This window comes from Setaria viridis, chromosome 5 (genome assembly GCF_005286985.2).
Source record: "Setaria viridis chromosome 5, Setaria_viridis_v4.0, whole genome shotgun sequence".
Lineage (NCBI taxonomy): Eukaryota > Viridiplantae > Streptophyta > Magnoliopsida > Poales > Poaceae > Setaria > Setaria viridis.
In genome coordinates this window covers 43,695,044-43,707,193 of record NC_048267.2, presented here as the reverse complement: position 1 = coordinate 43,707,193, position 12,150 = coordinate 43,695,044, and the positions used below count along the sequence as shown (strand labels likewise).

The 12,150-nt window shown below is 51.9% G+C and overlaps 4 protein-coding genes and 1 pseudogene across 4 annotated transcripts; 4 read left to right on the top strand and 1 right to left on the bottom strand.

Annotated features, from left to right (window-relative positions):
- Nucleotides 1-621: 621 nt before the first annotated feature.
- LOC117857483 (uncharacterized) lies at nucleotides 622-1,237 on the top strand. Its single transcript, XM_034740161.2, has one exon. The coding sequence runs from the start codon at nucleotides 695-697 to the stop codon at nucleotides 1,001-1,003; it is 309 nt and encodes a 102-aa protein (XP_034596052.1). The 5' UTR covers nucleotides 622-694; the 3' UTR covers nucleotides 1,004-1,237.
- A 3,064-nt stretch (nucleotides 1,238-4,301) lies between these two features.
- LOC140222920 (uncharacterized) lies at nucleotides 4,302-4,868 on the bottom strand. The gene is made up of 3 exons (XM_072294045.1): nucleotides 4,838-4,868; nucleotides 4,664-4,743; nucleotides 4,302-4,571 (listed from the first exon to the last, which is right to left on the bottom strand). The coding sequence occupies exons 1-3, from the start codon at nucleotides 4,866-4,868 to the stop codon at nucleotides 4,302-4,304; spliced, it is 381 nt and encodes a 126-aa protein (XP_072150146.1).
- On the top strand, nucleotides 4,867-6,638 carry LOC117856572 (uncharacterized; annotated as a pseudogene).
- A 2,156-nt stretch (nucleotides 6,639-8,794) lies between these two features.
- On the top strand, nucleotides 8,795-9,421 carry LOC117855101 (uncharacterized). The gene has a single exon (XM_034737378.2). The coding sequence runs from the start codon at nucleotides 8,890-8,892 to the stop codon at nucleotides 9,145-9,147; it is 258 nt and encodes an 85-aa protein (XP_034593269.1). The 5' UTR covers nucleotides 8,795-8,889; the 3' UTR covers nucleotides 9,148-9,421.
- Nucleotides 9,422-10,814: 1,393 nt separating this feature from the next.
- On the top strand, nucleotides 10,815-11,532 carry LOC140222757 (uncharacterized). The gene has a single exon (XM_072293882.1). It carries the CDS (start codon nucleotides 10,928-10,930, stop codon nucleotides 11,318-11,320), a length of 393 nt encoding a protein of 130 aa, XP_072149983.1. The 5' UTR covers nucleotides 10,815-10,927; the 3' UTR covers nucleotides 11,321-11,532.
- The last annotated feature ends 618 nt before the right edge of the window (nucleotides 11,533-12,150 follow it).

Genomic DNA, 12,150 nt, shown 5'->3' with positions numbered 1-12,150 from the left:
ACGCGGTGCAGGCCGAGACGCAAGTATATATTCCCACTAGCTAAACGATAAGTATATTCTAACCCGACCCGTCACTTCTACCGAAGTCCAAATGTGGACATATACCAAGAGGCCTGATACTCGTTTTTACCACTGGGATAGATTGAGAATTCACTGCTTTACAAACAGGCACACCTAGTGTCTGAATTAGTTATTTTCTCAAAATATTCTAGTACTGAAACAATTAAACAGCGTACCAACGTGACAAAATTGCAATTGAAAAAGGGCTCTAGCCTCCCAAAAGATTCTACTCGGCCAATGCAGTCCAAATACTTCTAGATCAATGCTAAAGAGGTGAAGAAAAAGCACACATGAATCTTTCTCCATCATGAACACATTATTTTTTTTTTGAAACAAATCATGAACACATTATTCCTCACTCTCATGCTCTTCACCACTTCTTCCTCTTTATCTCTACTCGGCCAATACACCCCCAAATACTTATAGATCAATGCTGGAAAAAAGAAGCACACATGTATCTATCTTTCTCCCTCACCATGAACACATTATTCCTCACTCCACTCATGCGCTTGCACACTGCTTCCCCCGTTCCTCGCTATAAAAGCGCACCCGGCCCTAGCACAAAAGTCTCACACAATTCACAAGCACTTCAAGGCATACAGGCACTGAACAAGTAACCCAAGCATCATCACCAATGGCTCACTACCAGGAGGTTGACTACTGCTCGGAGGAGGTGAGGTCGGTGGCGAGCCCGGCCGGCTTCGGCCGCCACGGCGGCGTCCAGCAGCACGTCGTCAGGGAGAAGTTCGAGGAGGTCGACAGGGTCTCCCGCACCGGCAGCCACGGCCGCCACCACGGCCACCACGGCCACCACGGCCACCACGGCCACGGCCACGGCTCCGGCAACTTCGTGATGCGCGAGACCACGGTGGAGGAGGACTTCAACACCTGCACCGGCGAGTTCCACGAGCGCAAGGAGAGCTACGTCGTCAGGTCCGACTGAGATCGGCTTCACGCGGGCTCGATCGACGACGACGCACGTATCTGGATTGGGCCGGAGGCAGGTATCGCGTACGTGTATGTGCATGTCCTCCGTATGTATGAAATTGTAAGTTTGTGTGTGCGAGGTCTACCTTATCCACGTACTTTGCTGGCGTGCTTGCACGCAGCCTCTGTACGTACTACGAAAATAAGCTCGTGACCTGAATAAAGCTTCTCCGTGTACTACGTGCATGTATATTGCTGCGCCGACCCAACTCCAAAGTGAACATTCGATTCGTTTGGGGGCAAAAAACGTTTGCCCCCAAACCCCAGAACTGGCAGCCTCCTTGCCGTCCTTGCATTGTGATGATGGCTGTAGGCTGTAGCCGTCCATGCATCGGCGCCAGTGACCTTGCCGAGGCATCCGAATCGACATTGGCGCCGTCCACGGGGTTCTCGCGAGCGCTCGTCGGCGGTGCTCTACCCATGGATGCCACCGCGTCATTGAGTCTCTCCCTGATCGCGGGCGGTCGAAGCCAGCCACGCCGCAGAAGTCACAACGCCTGGGCTGCGCCAGCCACGGCACCACCGTATCGTTCCACTTCTCTGGTACGGTGAGATAAGCATCTCCCTCGTGTCCTCACAACCATCGTCGGCGAAGATTCTTGCGGCTACCGGACTCTGCCAAGTTGGGCGGCGCGCGGATCGTCATCGGAGCTCGACGCGCGGTGGAAGAGAGACACGGGGGTGGACGGTATTTCATTTACCGTCCACTCTGGGCCTATTTAGACCGTTGGATCTCACGTGGGCGGCAGCGATCAAGTCAATGGAGCTAGACTTTTCCGCCTTCCTCGCTTGACTGCAGTCCTCGACGACGCGCTGGGCTCCGCCGCTCCGATGCGCGGCGCAGCGCCCAAGGAGGCAGCGGCCGGCGGCGCAAATATTCCCCTGCGACGGTTGACAGACTTGCAATTGCCGGTGTGCTGCTGGCGGGCGTCAGCATCGATTGCCTTTGGTGCCGTCGATGGCGCCGGCGACGGCGAGCGCACGCTGGCTAGCTGAGGCAGCACAGCAGCCGTGGCGTCCGAGCCAACGTTGCGGCCGAAGTCAGCCACGGTGCCGCGCGCCCAACACTCTCTAGCAGTAGCAGCATCCTACTCGTAATCGCGATGGCCCTCGCCTTCGCCGCAGGCAGACACGCCGCAGAAGTCAGAACGCCTAGGACCGCGCCGGCCGGCAATGGCACCGCCGCACCGTGCCGCTTCTGTTATCTCGCGAGATAAGCACCACACCTGCCTACGATGCTCTCGCAACCATCAGAAGTGATTCTCGCGGCCACTGGACTCTGGCTCGTCAGGCAGCGCGCGGTTCATCAGAGGCTCGGAGCGCATGCAGCCCGTCGTCGAGGACAACGGTGGTCGAGCGAAGGCACCACATGAATATTTGCGAGGTCAAGGCGACCGTGGCCGCACATGTCCGATCTGACAGTTGCAAGAAACCCAGGGGTGGCCGGGTCAGGCGCTCTTTTCTCTCTCCAATACGCAGGAGAGCTGCGCATCATTTGTATCATTGTATTAAGAAGAGAATTTAAAAACTTTTTACAGAAATCGGCGGAGACGGAGCACACGCCAAAACCTTGCATACGCCGTATGCAGACTACAACCTAATGGCCAGAGGCCTCCTCTAACTGGTACTACTCATGCCGGATACTACCTAATCGCCAAGCACCCGCAAGGATCCATATCTCAGCCTCCTGCAGAATGCGCTCAGTGAGCTCATGGCCAGCGGATGATATTTGGTTGAAGAGCCTTGCATTGCGCTCTTTCCAAATACTCCAAATTATAAGCATGAATAGGGTGTCAAAGCCCTTCCTCTTCGCTCTCGGCTGCTGTTTCCTTAGATTTGCCCACCAGCTCTGCATGGAATGTGCCCTGCGGAAAAACTGCAGCTGCAATGCATCGTCGTCGTGACTTTCCACCAAATTTGCTTGGCGTAGGCACAGCTGACCAAGATGTGGTCTGCAGTTCCTGATCGCAGAGCCAACATTTGTCATGAGCATCCAGCCCATGCCGGCGGCGGCGGTCAGCTGTCCATATGCGCTTCTTCGTTGCTAGCCAGGAAAAGAACTTGACCCTCGGCGGCGCCCAATTCTTCCAAATTCTCGACGCACCTCGTAGTTTGATGCTTCCCTCGTGCATTTTGAGATATGCAGAAGCTGCCGTGTAGCTGCCATCGACGGTCCATCGCCAGCGGCAAACGTCCCGCACCTTCCATGAGCTGTCAGTCGGAGATGCGCTCCCAAAGGTTTATGTATTCCACCAGTACCTGTACTGACAGACGTCCTCGAATGTCTTGCGTCCATCTCCGCTCCGGCAACGATCGCGCCACCGTTCTGCCGTTCCTCACTCGTGCAGGCACCGTCTGAAGGAGGTTAGGCGCCAGGTGGGAGACGGGTTGCCCATCAATCCAGTTGTCTAACCAGAATAATTCTCTCTCCATTGCGTACAGTCACCGTTACAGAGGCGCTGAAGAATGCGCGAACCTCCGGCTGCACCTTGATTTGTACTGCAGCCCACGAACGCTCGTCGTCCGTTTTCTGTAGCCAGAGCCAACGCGTCCGTAGGGCAAAGCCAGCTAGCTTGAAGTCGATCACCCCGAGCCCTCCGTAGCATGTAGGCCGGCAGACAGTTGGCCAGGCCACTGCGTTCTTCCCTCTTACTGCCCTGTCAGTGCCATTCCACAGAAAGTTTCGCCTGATACTGTCCAACTCCTTGAGAGCCCATCTTGGCATCTTGTCAGACATGCTCAAGTAAATGGGCATTGTAGAGAGGGTGGACTTCACAAGGGTGAGGCGTCCACTCTTATTCATTAAGGGTCCCTGCCAAGCTGGTAATTTTGCTGCAACCTCCTCAACAATCGGCATAAACTGAGATTTTGGCAATGCTCTGACAGACAGTGGCGCTCCCAAGTACGTGATGGGGAACTCCTTGATTGCACATGGCATCACTGGCTGTAAGCTCTCCAGCACTTCTTCACAGCCGTAGATTGGTGTGATTGAACACTTTTCTAAGTTCGTTTGCAATCCTGATGCATCTCCAAAGAGATTGAGAAGTTATAGCCCTTGCTTCCCCCGCAGTTGGTGCTGCCAATAGGATCACATCGTCCGCGTACATGCTGCAGCGGTGCTTGATGCATGGCACCCCAAGCGGCTGTAGCACTCCATCAGTATCCGCCTTGTTAAAGAGCCGGTTGAGAGCATCCATTGCCAGCACAAACAACATTGGGGAGAGTGGATCTCCTTCCTGAGACCGCGACGGTGCTCAATCGGCAGCCCTGCCTGGCCGTTGAGCAGCACACGTGTAGTTGCCGTGGCCCGTGGACAGCAATAGAGAAATCCAATCGCGCCATCTCGATCCAAAACCCCATGCCTGCAGGACCTCCAGCTCGAACTGCCACGCCACCGTGTCAGAGGCCTTCGAAATATCAAGTTTTAGCAACAACTTGGGCACTTTCCGCTTCCGGAGGATGGCCGCTGATCTCTGAACATACTTGTAGTTGTCCAGAATGGACCGCCCCTTGATGAAGGCGCTCTGATTGCAGAGAACAAGCTCGTTCATGTAGGGCTGAGGCGATTAGCAAGCAGCTTGGCGAGCAGTTTTGGGAAACTGTAAATTAGGCTTACAGGGCGATAGTCCTTCGGTGCTTGAGCATCTGATTTTTTAGGAATCAGCGTGAGGAGCGCCCCGTTGATGCACCGGAAACCTCGTCGATCCACCACAAAGAAAGCATTCACCGCTCTCAGCACAATCATCTTTGATAATAGACAAGGTTGATTGATAGAACGCCGCCGTCATACCGTCTGGCCCCGGCGACTTGTCCGGCGGCATGGCCCGGATTGTTTGCCACACTTCATCCTCAGTAAATGGCTCCTCCAGGCCAGGGAGTTCTCTCGGGAAGATCCCCAATGCCTCCAGGTTCAGCGTGGTCTGCCTATCCCTCTCCTGTGATCCTGTCCAAGAACTCCATCGAAGTAGGTGTGGAGCTTGTCAGCCATCTCCTCTGCTGTGTACACCATGCCATTCCCTGTCTGTAGTTTAGTGATGTGGTTCTTTCGTCGCCGACCATTTGCATGCAGGTGGAAGAACTTCGTGTTCGCGTCCCCTTCGCTCAGGTAGAGGACGCGCGACCGCTATCTGGCGATTGTTCGTTCCAGTGAAGCGAGGCCCAGAGTTGTACCTTTAGCTGTCTCCGCAGCTCGCGTTCCTCTTCTGATAGCAAACACAGCTCTTGTGCCCGGTCCAGCTGCAGGATAACCTCCTTGGCGACGAGAAGTGCAGCCGAATGGAGCCAATCTTCTTAGCTGACCAACTTTGCAACTCCTAACATTGCGGATTAGGCAATCAAGGCGCCGGTAAGGGTTCGTCACATCTTCCGGGGTCAGGCGCCTCTCGCCGCTGGCCACCCGGCCTGGATCGTGGACCATAACCACGCCGCCATTGACTCGACGGCGAGCTCAAACCAGCTAATCGCGCGTTCTAGGACCCGTAAACCGTGCTGCTGCACAGGCCGGCGTGGCTCGCCGGCGCCGTCGATGACGACCTCCACTGTGAGCTACTGGGCTCCCACAGCAACGCCGACCGAGCTCCTCTGCTGCACAGGCCGTACGGCCGTGAGCTCGACATCATCGGCATCCTGCCCGCGGACGGACGCCGGCTCAGCTTCGTTCCTGCCGCATTCAGTTTTTCCATGGCTCGTGTGTGGCCGTCTTCGAGGTGTCTTTGGTTAAGCTTTCCAACAGGTTTTTACTTTTGCAAAAGCTAAAAACTAACCAAAGAGCCTAAAAGCTACAAATGCTTTAGGCCAAAAGATGCAAAACCAAAAGCACCATACCCCCTACTTTCAGCTGCTTTTGGGGTAAAAAATTACCCACCTACCACTGATTATGAGATATCGGTTTGTTTTCACCGTTCTATTTCTGTCAGACTTTGCACTAGGCGCACCCGTCCAACTCCCACACTAGGCGCCCCCACCCAACCGCCGGTCGCTGCCTGCCGCCCCCCGCACCCCGTCACGCACCTCCTCCTCCTCGTCGCCGCCGCGACATCCCTCACCTCATCACTCTCCGCTTCCGCGTCGAGGGGCACGGTGGCGGCGGCAGCCCACTTCGTCGTCGAGGCGGGGCTCGCTTGCGTGGGCGCCGTGGGTGGGCTCTAGGCGGCGCAGACTGGGCTCAGCCTCTACGTCGACGCATGCGTGCCCGCGGGGTGCCACCGCCTCCTGGACACCGGTGGCACCACGACACCCGCCACGCGATGCAAGGTGGAGGAGGCAAGGCTAAGGGCCGTCTCCGTCATGGACCTATCCCTGTCTGTGCACATCGTGGATGCCGTTGCGGCCCTGGTGTTGCTCGGGGTGGCGAGGTGGTTCGGGGTTGACACTAGTGCCGATACGGGGAGAGGCATAAAGGATCCTCCTGCGATGCATTGCCCACAGTGGTGTCCACCGGGGAAATGATGAAGATGGAGCATTTGCAGGGTAAAGGCATCGTCGGCAAGAGCATGGCGCATGAGTGAAATATGATGCGTCGTATTGGATTAACTAGGTACATTTCAACCGACTCAAGCATCTGATCTTGTCAAGAAGTGAACCCCTGAAAAGGATGGGGAATTTGGATCGACGTGGCAACAGAATTTGTTCCGAAGGATGCTGATGTTTTAGCTGCTAGGAGAGAGTACAAGTAGTAGCTATTGTGGACCAATTGCTTTGTTGAATTGGCCGATAGCCCAATCAATACCTGGATAATTGTTGTATAAGATTTTTGATGGATATTGTTCTGCACTTTGATTGAGGAAAACATAGAAAATTTATTTTTTCATTTCTAAAATAGTCATTTACATGCGAATTAGTGAACACATTATTTTATTATGAGTAATTTGTATATAAGCAAACCCTCACGACCTACAGTTTCACAGTTGCTCTAACCAAACGGCCTTCTATTTTTTCCACAGCTACTTTCGCACAGCTGCTTTTTTACAACCCACAACTCACAGCAGATTTTTCAAAAACCACCGCTCAACCAAACACCACCTTAATTATCCAGGCCTATCGATGAGATGTGCATGCGCACTGGCCTCCGCCCATGCTAGTAGCAGGTGATTACAGTCTGATCTTGCCGTTGGCCAGTTGATTGATCTTTGCTTGTGCTTTCATGTCAACACACATTTACTAGTAGTCTAGTACACGCTTGGTCCGCCATACAATTTTTATTAAAATTATATGAAACATCAACTTGTACTCCCGCTGGTGCTAATAGTTTGAAAGACTTAAGTATTAGTTTTTTTAAAAAAAACATTAGGATCTGTAGCTAATAACTTTGCGTTGTCCCTCATTCGTAAATATTCTAAGAGCAACTCCACGTAGCTCTAAATACCCCCTAACCCAAGTTTAGAGGGTCAAGTAAAAAAATTGCACTTCAGCAGAACCCTCTAGTAAGCTTTCTATTTTGATGAGGTCTCCAAATTCTCCCCTCCACCTTCCATTCCTAGGGTGCCTCTAGGGAGCTCTCTATTCACGGGGCTATTGCTGGGTCTGTAAAAAAATAGAGAGAACCCCATTTCACCTTTGGGAGTTTTGATTTGAGAGCTATTGTTGGAGTTGCTCACAATACATATATACCTTAGACTATTTTATAATGGTAGAGGTGGGTAATTTCTTAGAAAGCATAATAGATCTAATGGCTAAGATGATTAGGGTCTACCTAATTGATGGTCCGATATTTCTGAATTTTATAAAAATTTCTAAAATTTATTTTTTTTCTAACGCTTCACGTGAGGATTAACGTGAAGTTTTCAAAAAGGAATCTTCAATTAGCAATAGTAAGATTGAAAAATTTTAGTTTAACGTTTCTGGTGAATATTACCGCTTATATAAACCAAGGAATTTTGATAGAGTAACAAGTGTAAACAATATAATCACTTAGTTTTCCAAACACATTTTACAAACTGTAGTAAACATATCCATACACCTTATACGCACCTCCCCTTTCCCTCCTTGTTATGGACATGGATGAAGGAATTGTGATTCTTTTTCACATACAAGCAACGCGCTGTCCGGTGCGGCTATGGCGTCTTGCGGTCTCCATCCATGGTGAAGTGAAACGAGGTGCAGGCCGAGACGCAAGTATATATTCCGACTTGACAACTGATAAGTATATTCTTACCTAACGCGGCCGGTGACTTCTTCTGTCCAAGGTGACTTAATAAGAAGAAGAGGATTTGAGATGAGCCGAACTTTTTTGCTTGCTAATTGCATATCCGTTTTTCCCTTTTTAATGGAATTGAACTCACGTTTTATAACAAGCAGCTGATTTTAATGATTATATGCACTGCGTACCTATGTCTGTCTTTTCTTCTTCTTATTTTTCATAATACATGTCTTGTTTTTCCTTTTGCACACTAGCCCCAGCCCGCAGGGTGACTATAGCTCTTCGATGACTCCTTACAAATATTTGTTCTTTTTTGAAAACACAGTACACACAAATATCCCAACACAATGGAACTGCATATATGATGTTAATTAGAATACAATTGAACTTTATATGAACATGTAAATTGCACTTAAAAATGCCCTAGACATCCTAACATCAACTTGGCCAGTACAGTCCAAACACTTCCTCTAGATGAACGGTAAAAAGCGAAGAAAAAACACACAATAATCAATAAAGCAGCTGCACACAGGTTTCTTTCGCACCGATTATTCCTCCCTCCACTCATGCGCTTCATTCCAGGCGTTATAAAAGCGCACCCCGGCCCCAACCCTAGCATCCAGCACACAAGTCATCCCATACAATTCACAAGCACTTTCAAGTCACAGGCACTACACCCAACACCCAAACCCCAAGCATCGCCAATGGCTCACTACCAGGAGGTGGACTACAGCTCGGAGGAGGTGAGGTCGGTGGCGAGCCCGGCCGGCTTCGGCCGCCACGGCGGCGTCCAGCAGCACGTCGTCAAGGAGAAGTTCGAGGAGGTCGACAAGGTCTCGCGCACCGGCCGCCACCACGGCCACTTCGAGGCGCGCGAGAGCAAGTTCGAGGAGGACATCAACACCCGCACCGGCGAGTTCCACGAGCGCAAGGAGAACTTCGCCGTCAGGGCCGACGACTAACCGGCTTCACGCGAGCTCCATCAACGAACACGTATCTGCTGGATCTGAGCCACGTGTCACGTATGCGCGTGTGTGCTCCCCCATATGTACGATGCTAGTATAAGTTTGCGTATACCGTATCCGGCCGGCCGGGTATGTATGTGTGTACGTACTTTGACGGTGGTGTGTGTGCATGCACGCAGCCTGTGTACGAACTACGAAAATAATAAGCTTGTGATCTAAATGAATAAAAGCTTGTGATGTGAATCGGACCACATCCAGGTAGATTGTTGTACTCAAAGATTGTAACGTGTACCGTACACGTGGCGCATTCACCAGGCATGCAACTGTACGGTTGCGCATCCTTGCACGGAAATGCTTCCAGTTCCAGTTCAGTATCGCCGCGCCAAAGGAGCACCATGGTGGTGATAACACCACAATTCATGGATTGTCAATAAAAAATAAACCGAATCGAGGGCCAATGTTGCTCTGCTTCAACCTAAATTCTGGAGCAGGTGACATACAGAAACCTGCAAAAATGCCTGCTTTGGTTGAATGGGAAGATCTAACTCTACGCAGCAAAATGGTTTTGCACTATAGCTCATGATCTGAATATTAGAGGACCATAGTGTATAGTAACTAGAGCTTGAAGCATGGATCATGGATACACAAAACTCAAATGACACGTCGATCTGGATATCTAGTGTAACTCGTATTAACATGTTTATTGCTGTTCCTCAAAAGGGGAAAAGAAGAACATGTTTTTCTGCAGATGCATAAAAAAGTGACAGTGGTCGCCTAACTGAACATAAATGGTGTTAAATCAGTAAAACCTTCACTCGCGTGTTGAGGCCAGTATTCTTTTGTTTGATTGTGTAACTTGAGTCGTTTAGATGATGTGCGTTTTCACTTATTATATGATGGTGGAAATGGGCAAATGTCTCTCTTGGACTCTCTTTCTTCTTCTTGAATACACTGGTGGGGTGCATATCATTGTGAGCGTTATACGATAGATAAGGTTATCTTTTTTAAAAAAAAAACAAACAGATTATAGGTTAGTAGATGGATGGTGGATCAGGAATTCAGGATAACCAAAATCCAAATAAACAGCCTTGCAGTACAAAGAAAAGAATTAAATGACCAATGGACAAAAGCTGCAGCAAAATCACTTGAACCTGAAATATATTGATTAAAGTAACAGTGAGATGCTTCATGCCAAAAAAAAAAATCTTGCACACCAAAACTATGTATTTCAGTAGTTTACCAGCTGACGCCAGATCCATCATTCAGTTCATGTCCCCTTCCTTTTCGTTTCTACTTGTCATGAACAAAACTGTTATTGGACATATCTTGATATCTGCCGCTCTTTTGTTATTCCATTTACACTCTACTTTGCTTCAACCTTCAACCCGTAGCTTGCTTCAAGCTTTTTATCTCAATCAAAGAAATTCCCGGGCATCGATCGGTCTGTGTAAAAACGCGTCTCGAGTTTTCTTCCACCTTCGATCCCAACGTGCAGGTGGCACGGCTCGGCAGAAAGCAGTGAGCGCGCACGTATCTTTCAGAACAAGTTCCCTGCTCCACTCATGCATCCATCCTCACGTCCTTACCAGAGCATTTCTTCCATCTGAATCATGCATGAGGATGAGTTGCTTTGCTTGCACCCTATAAAAGCAGAGCCAGTCCATGTATATATCCTGCATCGATCGATCAGGTCTCAGCATTGCAGATCACCGCGCACACAAGTCCGTTCACTGCAACGAACTGATCAGCTAGCTGACACCAGGGCATCACCGCCGCCATGGCGTACTACTCGGAGTCCGGCTACTGCGCGGAGGACGTGAGGAGGCCGTACGCCGAGCCCGGGTACCGCTACGGCGAGGGCGGCGAGCGCTACGCCGTCCGCAAGGAGTACGAGGAGATCGACGAGGTGGCGCGCGCCGGCAGGGGCCACTACGGCCACGGCCACGGTCAGTACGGCGGCGGCCACCTCGGCCGCAGCGGCAGCCACCACCACCACCACGTCGGTGGCTACGCCGGGCACGAGGGGTCCTGCCACGGCCACCTCGGCGAGCACCGCGAGCAGCACCACCTGCACGGGCACGGGCACGGCGGCTACGGCCACGGCGGGCGCCACTACGACGCGTGCGAGAGCAAGCGCTACGACTCGTGCACCGGCGAGTACTACGCCTGAACGCGGATCGGACGATCGAGGTGAACTTCACGGTCATCGTCAGGAACGCAGCGCTGCCAGCTGCTTCCTGCGTCCTGACAGCTAGCTAGCTATGTGTACGGTGTGCACGGTCACATGAGTGTGTGTACGCACACTGCATGCACTTTATGTATACATACAAGAATAAGACCGTGACATGAATAAAAGGTTTCGAGGCACGCTCTGTGCTGCTACTGTTTTCCTTTTGTTTTTGTTCCGAGAGCGTAATCGGGGCGGGAGGCGGGACCTGCGCGAGTTTGCATCCCCCACCGAAATCGTTGCGGTAGTGAGGCATTTACACGAACACGTGTAGAATCGCGCCGCCGCCACTGGTGCTCGAAGCCCGGGCAAGCGAGCCAGACATCCTCTGCTTCTTCAGTCTCGGCGGGCCGCCATGTACGCGCCCGTCATCCGAGCCTGACGAGGCAGGCGCCTCCCGCCGTGGGTCTATTCTGGGCCACACAGGCTCGACCGGACGGTTCACAGGCTCCCAAGGGGTGGACGGTATTTTCTGAAACAACGACCGCTCCTTAGGTCGCATGGTACGCCGCCTCTGCTTCACGCCACGGCTCGCCGGAGCGCCGCCGCCGCCTGTCTGAGTCTGACCATCCCGATCTCCTTCTTCTTCCTCCTGGATGCATGCCTCGCTTCCTGCGCCACGTTGCATCTGGTGACGCTCTCGCTCTCTCTCCCCGCCTCGGCTCGCCGTTCTGTGATCTGTCGTCGTCGCAGGTGAAGGGGCGGACCCGGACCGGCTGCTGGGCATCATGGCAGCCATGGCGCGCGCCCAAGCTTGTAGAGCTAGCAGAGAT